At 43.0% G+C, this 13,805-nt stretch overlaps 1 protein-coding gene across 1 annotated transcript in view; it reads left to right on the forward strand.

Moving 5' to 3' along the window:
- The first annotated feature begins 2,290 nt into the window (after positions 1-2,290).
- The window catches only part of LOC124552293 (homeobox protein abdominal-A homolog), a 78,796-nt gene continuing 67,281 nt past the window's right edge, over positions 2,291-13,805 (forward strand). The window contains exons 1-2 of the mRNA XM_047126569.1: positions 2,291-2,729; positions 2,913-3,161. Coding sequence (XP_046982525.1) covers positions 2,291-2,729; positions 2,913-3,161 — 688 coding nt within the window. The remainder of the gene's footprint in view (positions 2,730-2,912; positions 3,162-13,805) is intronic.

Here is a 13,805-nt window from a genome sequence, read left to right on the forward strand (position 1 = left end):
GCTGGTGGGGCAGAGCCAGACATGGCGACAGAGAGCGTGGAGAGAGAAGGGGGAGGGGGAGAGAGGCCTGCCTGCGTCCTCTCTTGTCAGGCTGCGCGGTGGGGGCAATTTGTGCCGTCTGTCGGCCTACCCTCCCTCGTGTCAGCCCTTCCCCCTCTCCTCACCCTCCCTCCACCTCCCACCCTATTTCCACTTCCCCTCCCCTCTTTCCCCCCCGCCCCGCCCCTCTCCCCCTTCTAGTCGGCATCAAGTGCGGCGCGACAGGAACAGCAGAATATCGCCTACCACTAGCCGCACAAGGTTCTACACATAACCTCCGCGCTAACGCGCGAAACGAGCACTAGTCACTCGCAAAGTCTTTGTCTGGTGATCGTCGACACCTATCCATCTCTAGTTTGTATGTGTGAAGAGCCCCTACGATACAATCAGTAGACAGTTCCCACAGCAGGTTTCGTATCCAGAAAGGGCGTGAGTCGTGCTCTAACACGGGACGCACACAGAGGGCGTTTTTGTGGAGGTGGAGGGAACAGGTGACCGGCGGCGGGCATCAGCTGTTGGCCGGAGCGGCGTGCGTTCGCGTGCCGCCCATTCATACGGCCCGGCCGGGCTTTTATGCGCGCTTTCGGCCGGCTTTTACTGCGCCCTGTAACTGCGCACTAAAAATTTTTATTGCGCCTTGCCAGTCACCCGTTTCCAGCAGCGGGACTCGGCGCGCGCGCTCGGGCGGGGAAGTCCCGAACTAGCGCAGGGGGAAGACCCGTCGACGCCTACTGTGCAGACGGCACAGAAGTCGACGGCGAGCCCACGTGGGCTGCTGTCTGTTCTCTGGCGAGTGTTCGTCCGGCAGCCTATTGTGGCCATTAGTTGACGGCGTGTGGTGAAGTGTGGAGGACACGTGGGTTGCGTGTGCGACATAGAGTGTGTGACGTACTCGGCGCAGGCGTCGGCCGAGTGTGCGCATCGGCATATGCGCATTCGACCGGCGGTCGGGGAGGGAAGGGGTAGTCGCGGGGAGGGGGTAAACCGGTGGCCGGACGGTGGTTGCTCTTCTTTTTTTTTTATATCCAGCAGTCCAGCACCCAAAAGGGTTGTTTGCTGCCCCTTTAGACTGGGCCGTGTGCGGTGCGCACCAACCCGCGCGCCTGAGGAGCTACTGTGCAGGTGATGCGGTGAGCGCGGCGTCGGAGGAGTGGTAAGGGGCGCAGGCAACCGGACAGGTAACTGGAAGAAGAGGAGGAGGAGGAGTGGGAGAGGGAGAAGAGGAGAGAGCGGGAGAGAGAGAGGCTGGGAGCAGAGAGGCGCCGAGAGAGGGGGGCGGCCAAGGTACGCCGTAGGGGAGGACCCGAAAGGGGGCGGGTTTTAGCTTCCCAACAGCTCGTGCAGACCATTATTGTAAGGGGTTACATTTAGTTGGTAGTGGCGCTTGTATGAGCCCGGCCACGGCAGCGGCCGAACGTTAAAACTGGGCGTTATAGAGCAGTCATAGCGGCCGGCAGCCAGCGCACACGCGACCGCCTCGTAAACGGGCCGTCACTGGATTTCCTGCGGCGCTTCGCGACCGCCGGCGCCTACAGCGAGCACAGTGCGGGAAGAGTCGGCAGCGAAGCTCGGCCCCGCCGCGGGAAACCGGCGCGCCCCAGCCACACGCGATTGCGCCTCGTAATTTTTTTATTATTATTGTCCTCGACTCGCGAGGCGGTGTGCCCTCTGTGCGCGAGCGTGTGTGTGAGTGTCTTCGCTGCCGTGGAACTGCGGACAGAAGAGGCCGCTTACAACTTTTTTGACTGTCGTGGAAGATTTCGGAGGACTGGCAGTGGAGTCGTTGCTTGAGAAACTGTTAGCCGAAAGGAGGTGACAGGAAGTGAAGAGGAACCGTAGTGGGCATCGAGAGGTGTGGTGGACTGTTGCGGCTGTGTTAGAAACTGTATAGGAGGAGTGTGGGAGAGAGAGTGGCACTGAGAGGTTGTTGTAGATTTGTGGAGATTTGCAAAGAAGCTTGTAACCAGCTCGTGGGAGAGTTCCGTAGTGTTGCTAGGTACGAAGATTTTCGAACGGCTCAGTTTCGGGGCTAGATTTAGTGGGAGCAGCAGCGGGTACGGAGTCGGCGCCTGGGTCCCGGGCGCTGTCAGTCCGTCAGCGCGTGGCGCGCGGGCCAGCTGAGCGGTGGGCGTGGCCTCAGCTGACGGTGACGTCGCGTCGCGTCGCAGTAGCGGCCCTGCAGTCTGCGCCGGCCATGGCGTCCGCGTAGGCGCTCCAGCCCCGCTCCGCAGCAAAACCAGCACCACAGACGATGAGCTCCAAGTTCCTGCTCGACAGCATGCTGCCCAAGTACCACCACCAGCTGTACCAGCACCAGCAGCACCACCAGCACCTGCTGGCGCCGCCGGGCGCGTCCACGCTCTTCTCGCCGTCGCCCGACTACTCGGGAGCCGTCGCCAGCAACAACTCTCCCAGCTCCGGCGGCTCGTCGTCGCCGCCGCCGCCCCCGACGGCGTCGGCCGTGTCGTCCGCGGCGGCGGCCGCGGCGGGCCGCATGTACCCGTACGTGAGCGCGGCCGCCGTGCACCACCATCACCACCAGGCGTTCGCCGGGGGCGGCATGGTGCCGCCCGGCGCCTTCACGTCGCCGTCGGCCGCGCTGGCGGCGGCGGCGGCCGTAGACGCGGTGGCGGCCGCCGCCGCCGAGAAGAGCTGCCGCTACACCGCCGGCTCCGGGGGCGGCACCGGCGGCGGGGGCGGCGCGGGCGGCGGCGGCTCCGGCGGCGGAGGCGGCGCGCCGCCCCCGAGCAGCGCGGCGGACGCCATGGCGGGCTACAACTCGCTGGCGGCGGCGGCCGCCGCGTCGCACCACCACAACCACCACGCCTCTGCAGCTGGGGGCGGCGCCGGGGGCGGCTCGGGCGCCGGGCAACACAACGGCGCCGGGGCCGTGGCGGCCGCCTCCAGCCCCTCGGGGGCGGTCGTGTCGGCGTCGGCCGCGGCGGCCACGGCGTCCGCCTCCATGGCGGCGGCGGCGCAGTTCTACCACCAGGCGGCGGCGGCGGCTGCGGGGGCGGGCGCCGACCCGCTGGGCACGTCCTGCTCGCAGCCGGGGGCGGCGGCGGCGGCGGCCACGCAGCCCCTGCCGGACATCCCGCGCTACCCCTGGATGTCCATAACTGGTGAGCACCAACTCCAGCTGGCCGCGCGCTGGCCGCTTCCGCCACCTGCCGCACAGTGCTTCCGCCCTGCCAAACACGAGGGAAACCTAAAACCTGTCGTCTTTCGTCTCACGATCTTCTGCCGACGTTTGTTTGTAATGTTTTCCCAGCCCGAGTGGCTGACACTGTCAAAGGCTCACCATCCATTGCTGGTGGCGCAGTGCCGACAAACAAACGAGTACCGAAGATCCGGAGACAAAAGCGAAAATCCGCACGTTTCTCTCCACGGGACATCCCCACCTGTTACTTATTGTCAATCATCAAATCCGCTACAGTTGTAAAAATTATTTACCTACCTCGTTTCAGGACATGTATCCCATCTTCAGGTGCATACTGAAATGTGAGTCCACAACGATGCCCAGCTAACGTTATAACAGGTTAAAATATGTTAAAATAATGAATCAGTGGTACACCATTATTTTTTACATATTTTAACCTATTTTAAGCTTAATTATCCATCCTTGTGGACTGGTAGCTTAACACGAGTCTCAAGATGGGACACATGTCTTGAAACCGAGCAGTGTTCTCCTGTGTGGACATGAATAATCTTTATAGCTGTAGCGGATTTTTACACTGACAACGAAAAGCGAAAATGCAGTATGTCGACAAGTTTTTCTGGAAACCTCAACAGTTTCGTACAAGAAAGCCGTTTGTTAGGGTAATCCGACATAAGCATTCAGTGCAGCAAACGGTATATAATTTCGTACTGAACTCTTCTTTTGAAAACCAATTTATTTGCCAACATTGCTAAGTTTACACAATTACTAGATTACTAGCTACGGAAACATATAGCCATTTGCCGTCATCACATCCATAAAACCGGGCAGTCGTAGTTACAAGATAAAACGTTCACACCATTCTGTCATTTGAGAGCTGTACAACATGCATAAAAAACTCGAGGCATTAGAATGACATGTCAGAAGTACTATTATAGTTCTACATACTTCATGATAGCACACCTCGCATGTCATTGTAATGCCGAAACATTTTTATGCATATTGTATAGTCCCATGTACCAGAGTGGTGTAAGCATTGTATGATGTAACTACCACTGCCCAGTTTTATGGATCTGAGGGTGGCAATACATTTTGCCGAAACTAGTAATCCAGTAATTGTATCAACATAGTGATATTTGCAAATAAACTGGTTTTCAATAGAAGACTACAATACACGCCGTTTGTATTCATAGCAAATGCAAATATTATGTCAGGGATGGATCTCGGATAAAACAGTCGTAAGTCGTGCACAGTTTGATTCTCTGTTAGTCTTTCTGTATGCCCGTTGCCACAGCTGCCGTGAATTTCTTGAAGGAAGTCATTTTCCTCCATAGTGCTGTTCTTTCGCATTGAAAGAAACAAGATGTTTTGTGCATGATGATTCCGGAACACGCCGGCTGTTTTCATAAATATCACAGAAGACCAAAACTGCAAGCATCTAAATTTTATGAAGGAGTGATTTATTTCATCGCGACAAGTTTCGGGCCTCGACCTGACTTCTCGCACAAATTTCACATTTGTCTCTGTGAAATGATTTTGCTGCCGTATAGATTACAGCTTGCGTTTCTTTCGTGTCGTGCTCAGCATTAGCGAGACAGCATGCCACGTATCAATGATGCATCCTTCTGTGCTGTATTGTATAAAGCATAATCTCTCCTCAAGACAAAATGAGAAATTTGTGCTAGAAATTCTCGCTGCCTTCTGAAGATTGGTCCGAGCATGAAAGCTGTTACGCTGAAATAAATCATTCATTCAAAAAGTATCATTGTTTACTATTTTTTCTTCAGTGATAACAACTTCATTACATAATTTATCAACTACTTAATTTCGCCGCTTTGGGCATTATTATACTACAACACAGCAAAAACTGTTACGTATACAGAATGATATATTCCACACATAGGTGCACATAGCCGTTATGACTGTACGGACACGGGTGTGTCGAATGTATCATACTGTACACGTAACAGTTTTTATTGTGATGTAGTTTGATAATGCCGACGGAGACGAAATGAGCTAATCGTTAAATTATGAAATAAAATCTTTGTTTCAAAATAAGATAAACGCCTACGCAGGAAAAGACTTCCTTAAAATGATTCACCATCACCGGTTTCTCCCGACAGACAAGCGCTTCAACAGGTTTAAGAACATCACGAAAAGTTGACGTACAAGAACTGCCGCCCTTGCGGCAAACGGTAGCGCTCGGTAATAGAATCACACGCGAACTCTGTTTTCGGGACACAGCATGATAATTGTTACCCTCCAAACGTAGAAAATCCGTTCACGGTAACAACAATCAATTGGTCATCTCTAAACCTTGCAAACATTCTACTCCCACAATCACACACTTCACGTACGGATCCTGAGAACAATGTAAGAGAAATTATCGCGAGTGCAGACATAATCATTTTCCCTCACTAAATACGCGGATTTAATATGACTAAAAATTCCTGACTTTGATATCAAGTACCCTCTGCCATGCACCGAACAGTATCACTCGTTAAATTTATGTAGAAACTGTGTATCAACAGATGGGCGTATGTTTTCTGAAGCGTAACATCGTTCCACAACTGACTGTTTTTATATCGTCTTTTTATTTCTTGTAGTTCATTTATAGTTCACGTTTGATCTCTGTTAGTAAATAATTTTGCACGGTTTTAGATATTAGTGAGAACTTACCTTTGTTCTGAGAGAAGTAATTTAACTATGTAATACTAGCTTAACCGTTGAAACTAACTGTAAGCACGAATAAAATGACATAAAATCTGGAAGCTGTGGAACGCTATTACGTTTCAAACAATTTGTATTGGTTCAAAGTCCGTACACAAATATTTCTGTCTGCTAAGAGGCACATGGAATGCTCTCCAGTCTCTAAAGTTGTGAAATACACCTCAACGTTGAACATATTTTAGAAAACGGTTAACTATATTCTGTACATAAGAAATATTACAGAAACTGACATCAACATATATTCAGTGTAAGTGCAATTTTTTCCACATTGGATTCATAAAAATCTAGGAAAAACCTCAACCATGTAAACAATAAATACACGTCTCTATATTCTGTGTGAACTGTTAACAATAAATTTCTGCTTTGCGACATTTATTATTAATCTGTAATATATATAAAATGTCTCAACCTTCTCTGTAATTTCGTAATCAGACATAAATATACAATGTATAAGCCCATTTACTAAATTTTGTATGCTGTTGTCGGCATCTGGTATACTATATGACTTTCCATAGCCAGTGGATCAGTAATGACAGGCATAATTCTCAACTATGAGTATCATAAGTAGGCACTTCTCTGAACTCTGAGTTAACAAACATAGCATAAATTTCACTTTGCTGTTGGCCGTCTGAATTCCCTATGAAATGATACATTTCTTAACCAATAAACCTGTTAAATACTGAAAGTAGCGTAACGCTGATTATGACAATACAGACTCACTTCAGTGATCACAATACAGCGGTAAATATCTGACTTCCGTCCTCACTATACAAAGGTAAATGTCTTGGTTATTTAATAAGGACATTACATTATTTCACACCATAGTTTATCCCATTTCTGTTTTGTTTCTCATACCACGGACGGTACCATCTTAAATTATACGTGGAAAAACTATAACACAAAGCTACTTCTCCATTGCTACAAGATACAATAAAAAGAAATATACTGGTCAACCATTAAATTGTGAGGTTCGATATCAATATAATACATAACATATGCCCATCCGTTTATAAATTTGTTATTGGAAGTTAGAGAAATTACATTACATCAGCATTACAAGGTTATAGAAATCAACTCCTTTACTGACCAGTCATATAAATTCCGGAGACATTAGTAAAATACTCCACCATTAAATCTGCTAACCAGACTGCTGTTTATATCACGTTATTTTCCCATCCCACTTGATATTTCTTCTTTTAAATGGTAAGGCAGTCACCTAAATTGTACGCGTTATCAGTCAGTAGAAAATCAGTCACGCTATCTACTACGTCCCGAATTGTATGTATATCTAGAATCCAAAAATAATTGCCCTCACGGTCATACGGCACATAAATTCCGACCAGGTTAAATAGAAAATCCATCTACAATAATTTTAGTGCGCACTTGTTTATAAAAATCTAGTATGCGAGAAATGTCTTAGCTAAAAACCATACATAAATACGGGGAAAAGACTTCAAATCGGCTCCATTGTTCACACGGCCATCGAAACTCACTAAGCGGCGTGTAATTTCTACACCAAGGAGACCTGGAAATTAGATTATAGTTATTTATGTTTATAAATGAAGTTATTCTACCAAACGGGGACGGAAGAAGCAATCGACATTCATATGCTTCTCTTGTATCGCCGTCTCATTTTCATTTTTTGCCCACAGAATCAAGGCAATGAGAGAACCATCCTCATTACGAAGCTACGGAAATTACTTCCACATTGTTGCTTTCATGGACAAACTCATTTCACTTCATTGCCCAGAAGGAACGATCGTGATCATGTAGGGGCATCGCTCTTAGGGAATACAGAAAATATCCCACTCTGTGTGCAGCAGCGAGATAACGATCTAATTCCGAAAACACCGAAAAATTACTTGCACAGTAAAATTTGAATATTACAGAACTGTTTGTTTCTCACCACTTCCAAACTGTTTCTGTATCCTTACAATAAATTGCACGATAATGATCTATATAATACGCACGTTTACTGCTCACCTCCAGAAAATCTTTTCACTTTGCCTGTTATGATACGATGTCCAGGAATAATTGTTCTGAAAAATTTTAAATTTTCCCATTGCACACGCTATCAGCAGCTGCAAAAAGCCATGATTCTGTTAACAGCAAACTAACACTTATGTCCATATAAAACTATGTTGTATCGGGTGAATTATTTATTATAGCTTTTATTACACGAAATATCAAATATTTACCTAGCATGTGATACAGTCCGTACGCTTGTTGGTACAAATATATCATTAATTTCTCTTAATACAAAGTGCCAATCTGTACCTTCTGCTTCACCATCCTGTCTGTCTATTATTATCGAGTTATTTTAAATTTATGTTAATCTTTCTCGTTCTCAGTACCTTTCTTTACGTATCTTTCAGTGTTTCCAATATATTCCAGAACATGGTTACTGAATAACTATCTTTTAATTATGTTCATCTTCTTTGTTTACACTGCTCTTTGTAGAGTAATCATTGGCGACGCCTCTTTCTGTCAGTTCTATTTGCAACATTCCGTCCTTACTTTTCTCCTACACATTTCGAGACATTCACATTTAAATTCTCGTCTTTGCTGAAAGGTAGTTTTCTTTAAATAAAATATCCAGTTCTTCTTTGTATTAAAACGTTACGTATTTACGTGCGTTATTACACATTTTTGGCAATAAATAGTGCAAATTGTTTTGCAAGATGATGCTAAAAACTACAGAACTACACGCTAAGTTCAAATACTATTCTTTCAGTCAAGAAATGGAGTTTTCTCTTAATTCTGCTCTACCATAATTGGTAGATCTCCAGAAAGATATACTGTATAAGATTAAGACATGGTTTCTGCATAAAAAACGTTAAAGATCTTTTTCGTACTGCGATAAATTTCCAGTACCGTAGCATGAAGCTTGTTCTTTCATCAAACTGTTAAACCACATGACGGACCGTGCACGTTCACAGTGGTAACTTTGTGACAAAACTCAAACTGGTTTATGAGTATCATAATGTGACCTAGTCTAGCAACTTCCATAATTCTCTATCGAAATGAGTTGTTAATTTTTCATGGCTCACTATTCTCGGTGTCGACGTTTCTCTTACAGAAAGGTCACTGCCTTAATTCGCCCGTTGCATTCTGTTCAGTAGTGCTCGAAGCATAATGAGTAATAGCTTCTTCTTTTCGTACCTTGTAACTGTTAACACGCATACGTATAATAAGCTCTAAAACTAATATGCTAATCCCCTAATAATGAACATATGGAACAATCGATGATTGGCCATTTTAACGGTCCCTACAGACACAGGCATATTAAAGAATTATTCCAATTTCAGGTACTTTGTTCCTTCGTAATGCCACTTACAAATCGCAGCAGAAAAGAAATAGTAAGATCTATTTAATATACCCGGAAATTTTATTTTATTTTTACCTCAAATGCCCTGTCAGTGTTAGCAAAGCAGAGCGGAACCACTGTGGCAGGAACATCTTTCTTATATGTCCCGTATTGTTGACTATTGTATCAGTCCTGTTTGCAGCAGTGCATTTCAGTTTGTCTTTGATAAAGTAACACACAATGCAGCCATATTTATTGTTTGAACACAAATATTGCATTGACAAAGTCTGTCACTTTAAAATATATCTTAAAAATTGTTTAACTGGTAAAAAAAAATTCAGGTAAATATTCCTGAGCACTTCCAATAGAATTGCAATATATTTCATGTTGGCATATAGTATTAAGGTGAATGTTATGATCTGTCTTATGCAAAACACAAGTCTTAATATCTTGCAGATTCATAAGGAGTACAAAAAATTTTCCTTATTTTAAATTTATACAGTTAAATTTGAAGAGCTGGATTAGAAAAACACTGGTTTGGGACCAACTGACGTACAAAGCTTGAAGTTCATTAGAACACCGTATTTTCTGTTGGAGTTATAATGCAGACGTGAAAACAGATAATCCGGTAGTGTTTATTATCTACTAATTATGTCAAAACATTTTTTAATAAATCACCGAAGAAGTGCCAGCAGTGTGTCGCTAAATGTAAACGAGTTATCCCTTACGTAAAGCAGGTGTTTCTTTCGTCGTACCGTCACGAAATTACATTTCTGTATATGGCAAAATTTGGGTAAGGAAAAATGAAAATTGACAAAAAAAATTCTGCAGAATGGCGAATTATACAGCAAAAATGTATGTATCATAAATTTCAGTGTTCCGGTAAACGATTTTTTTTCATCACAACTAATGATGATGAATGTGACCTATATACAGTAGGGCTTCGTTCAGATTGAGGCTGTATGAGTATTTGGACTGAAATCACATCATAAGTTTCATTTGAATGCGGTTCTTGAACCGTTGATTCATTGCCGCAAACTCAGCAACAAAAGATTTTGACGGAATTCTGTTGGAAATTACAGAAGCCTTGTTTTACCGGAAAAATAGTTCAGTAGCTGGGTTTCAATTCTCCATAAATTATATATTCATAAGGCAGTATGATTTGTTTGTTACAGAACATGAAGTTGTAACAGGCAGCGACATTTTCCACAGCTGGCTACAATGTAGTTAACAAAGTCATTCAGTAATACAAAAACAAGAGTACATCTTTGAAAGAGGCCCAGACTGTGTTGTCAAATCCTCGTTATAAAGATTCAACAATTCTCGTATCTACGATCGTAATCAAAATAAGTTACTTTGGGTTTCAGCCGTGTAAGGGAAGCCACGCCTGAAATTTTCTGTTGGTCAAAAAGGATATTCATTCCTTCTACTCTGTTTACAATGCATTTCAAAACAATCCTTTGCATATCCAAGTACCTCCTCATTAGCTGTCTCCAGAAATAGTTGCACAACCACTCGAAACTTGCATTTCGAGCAATATCGCCTACAGAACGCTCATATTTATTCAGTAACTATCTGTTCGTAGTATTTGCAAACATACAACGGATACCAATATAGCTAGCTCAGAATTTTTTCGGGAGAAAGGCAGATTCTTTTAGCATCGCCGTTTAGCTGGTACCTGGAGCCTATTTAAAATGTAATATTTAATTGGGTTCTAGCTTCGAACAGTATTTCTAAAGATGTAACGCATATTGCGCATAATTAACACAGAAATTCCCAAGTGGAATGCAGATTAGTATTATGCCTCTGTTCAGCAGGCACCAAAAACCGATTCAAAAAATAGTTCAAATGGCTCTGAGCACTATGGGACTCAACATCTTAGGTCATAAGTCCCCTAGAACTTAGAACTACTTAAACCGAACTAACCTAAGGACATCACACACACCCATGCCCGAGGCAGGATTCGAACCTGCGACCGCAGCAGTCCCGCGGCTCCGGACTGCAGCGCCAGAACCGCACGGCCACCGCGGGCGGCACCGATTTAAAACTTACATGTGACTCCAACAGCGCTCAAGTTCCAGACATTGCACCACGTAATATATATATATATATATATATATATATATATATATATACTGTTTAAAAGTATGTAGTTTGAACATATTCATTACTAAAAGTATATTTAACCAATAAAACATTACTTCTCAGTGTTCTAGTAAGCACTATTACCTACAGGACGTTTTCCAAATTACTGTCGTTATGCGATGGAACATTCGCTGTAAAGCTTACTTTACCGCACAATTTGCGTAATAAGTAGATAAAAGTATCATAGTCATCATTGGGAAGAATATCATCTCCTAGCAAACATCAACTCACATTAAGTGTTACTAAAAAAGCGATAAAACGTCAATGCTCTTTATTTCTTTTTTTTTTTTTTTAAAAAGTTTGTCTCTTAAAGAAGTATTACACATCAGTAAAATTTTAGGATATAACTCTTAAGGATTCAAAAATCTCAAGATTTACGGTTCACCGAAACATTTACATGGTAGCACACAATTATACTTTACTCTCTCCTCTCTTGTTTACATATATTGTGAACTAACTGCGAAAAGAAAAACATCTTTGAAACAAAATCGGAAAGTTTTCTGATAACCAGTATATGATGGATTTTCACAGTTATCACGTCACTGATATGGTACAGCTGTTATTGAAAGACACAAAGTTCCATTTTTCGAATTCATGTGGTCCTAGTTTTCCCGCTGAATTTCAAGAAGCAGTCTCGAAAAATGGATCAATTCTCCCAATTTCCAACGGACAAATTAATTTCTTGGCACAGTCTGTCGTTTATGGGTTGAATACTTTCTCGTTTATTACTCTATGCAATTAAGTACTAACCTCTAGAGGAGCAGTTATATTTGCATTCAACCACTTCAATAGTAGGCCTACTTGATACAGTATAATTTTAGGAAGTACTATTAACGTAGTTGAATGCAAATAATTATTACTAAGAAAGTATTACCATCGCTACCCCACATCCGAAAAACTGATATTTATTTAGTACTATAATGAGTCAGAGTGTAAAATGGGTCAGTGTTTGAAAGAGAGGTGGTTTTTTTACTCAAGTAGTAGGCAATTTTTCTGAAAATAAAATGCACTTTTTAGTCGAAAACTGCAGTAATAATTCATTAATGCTATTTTTATTTACCACACAGGACAGATACATATTAAGAGATAGAAATCTAATTTATAAGCAATTAAAATTAAATAGTTGGTAGTAATAAGCTAAAGTAATTTTTTTATGTAACTGTAAGCGAAAAATGTTTCACACGAGCTTGTTATTACCAACAACATAATTTTAATTACTTTAAAATTACAATTACATCTTGGAATGCAATATTTCTGTGTAGTAAATCAAAAACACCAAAATACTACATACGCTACCGTAGATAGCCCGAAGGTCCTTTCCAGTAGTGTAGTATTTTTATATATGAGTTTAGGGACACGCCAAATGGATCTGTATTTCGAAACACTTGGTGTGCAGTAAAGCAAACGGTAAGTTATTGGTTTGAGTAAAAGGCCAGTTCAGTTTTTGCCACAATCTTAGTCACCCTAATTTACACTGATACATCTTCCAACTCGTAAAAGATATTTTTTACACTTGATACTTATTCGTCTTTCTACTGGTCCCCCACGTTATTCCTCTTAATTATTCTACGCGATAACATGTATACTTTCATAGCAATTAAGTGGTGTTGTGTCAGTAGGTTTGGCAACTGAAAAAATTATGTGAGATCTGGTTTGTTAAGTAATTACAGCGAAAGCTGCAATTTTCGACAGAAAAATGAATTGCCGTAGCATAAACATCCAATTTATTTACACAGTTTTTACTAGAAGGATAGCTCTGGAAATGCTCTCAGAGCTTTCTAACCAATGACGTTTCACGAGTTATATTTCTTTAGCGCATGCTAGTACGATCAGCAATATCTAAAATATAGCAGTAGATGTTATTAAACACAAGATGAAATAGAGAATTTGGTTCTGTATCAGGAACACAGACATATCCCGTTCCATTAAGATATATAACACACAAATCAAATAATGTAATAGATGTCAAATGTATTTCTGTTCCTATTCCATTTCTGCATTACACAAAAGTTAAAATGGAAAACCAAGAAAGGAAATCTGATCTCTAACATCAGTTATACGAAGTCAAAAAATGAAAAAGCTGAGCAAACTGAGATACAAACGCTGGAATCTGCAGGGGGGGGGGGGGTGTAATGTCGCCGAGGCGAATTCAAAAAAGTGTTTGCAGTAGAAAGGTCGATAAACGTATAGATAACAAAGACAATTTTGAGTGCTGATACTTATATTTCACTCATTAAGAGAGATCTTGATTTCAGATTGCCAAATTTTCTCATTTCCCTAGTTTTCCTAGCACATTTTTGTATTCCGGAAAATAACTGACTTTTTTCCTAGAAACATCTTTAAAAACGCAAAAGTGAAACTGTTTCAACAATCATAAGCTCCCTTAAGATTTAGCACCTGTTCGTTAGCACCAGCAGAAAATCTGTT

Source organism: Schistocerca americana, chromosome 10 (genome assembly GCF_021461395.2).
Source record: "Schistocerca americana isolate TAMUIC-IGC-003095 chromosome 10, iqSchAmer2.1, whole genome shotgun sequence".
Classification (NCBI taxonomy): Eukaryota; Metazoa; Arthropoda; class Insecta; order Orthoptera; family Acrididae; genus Schistocerca; species Schistocerca americana.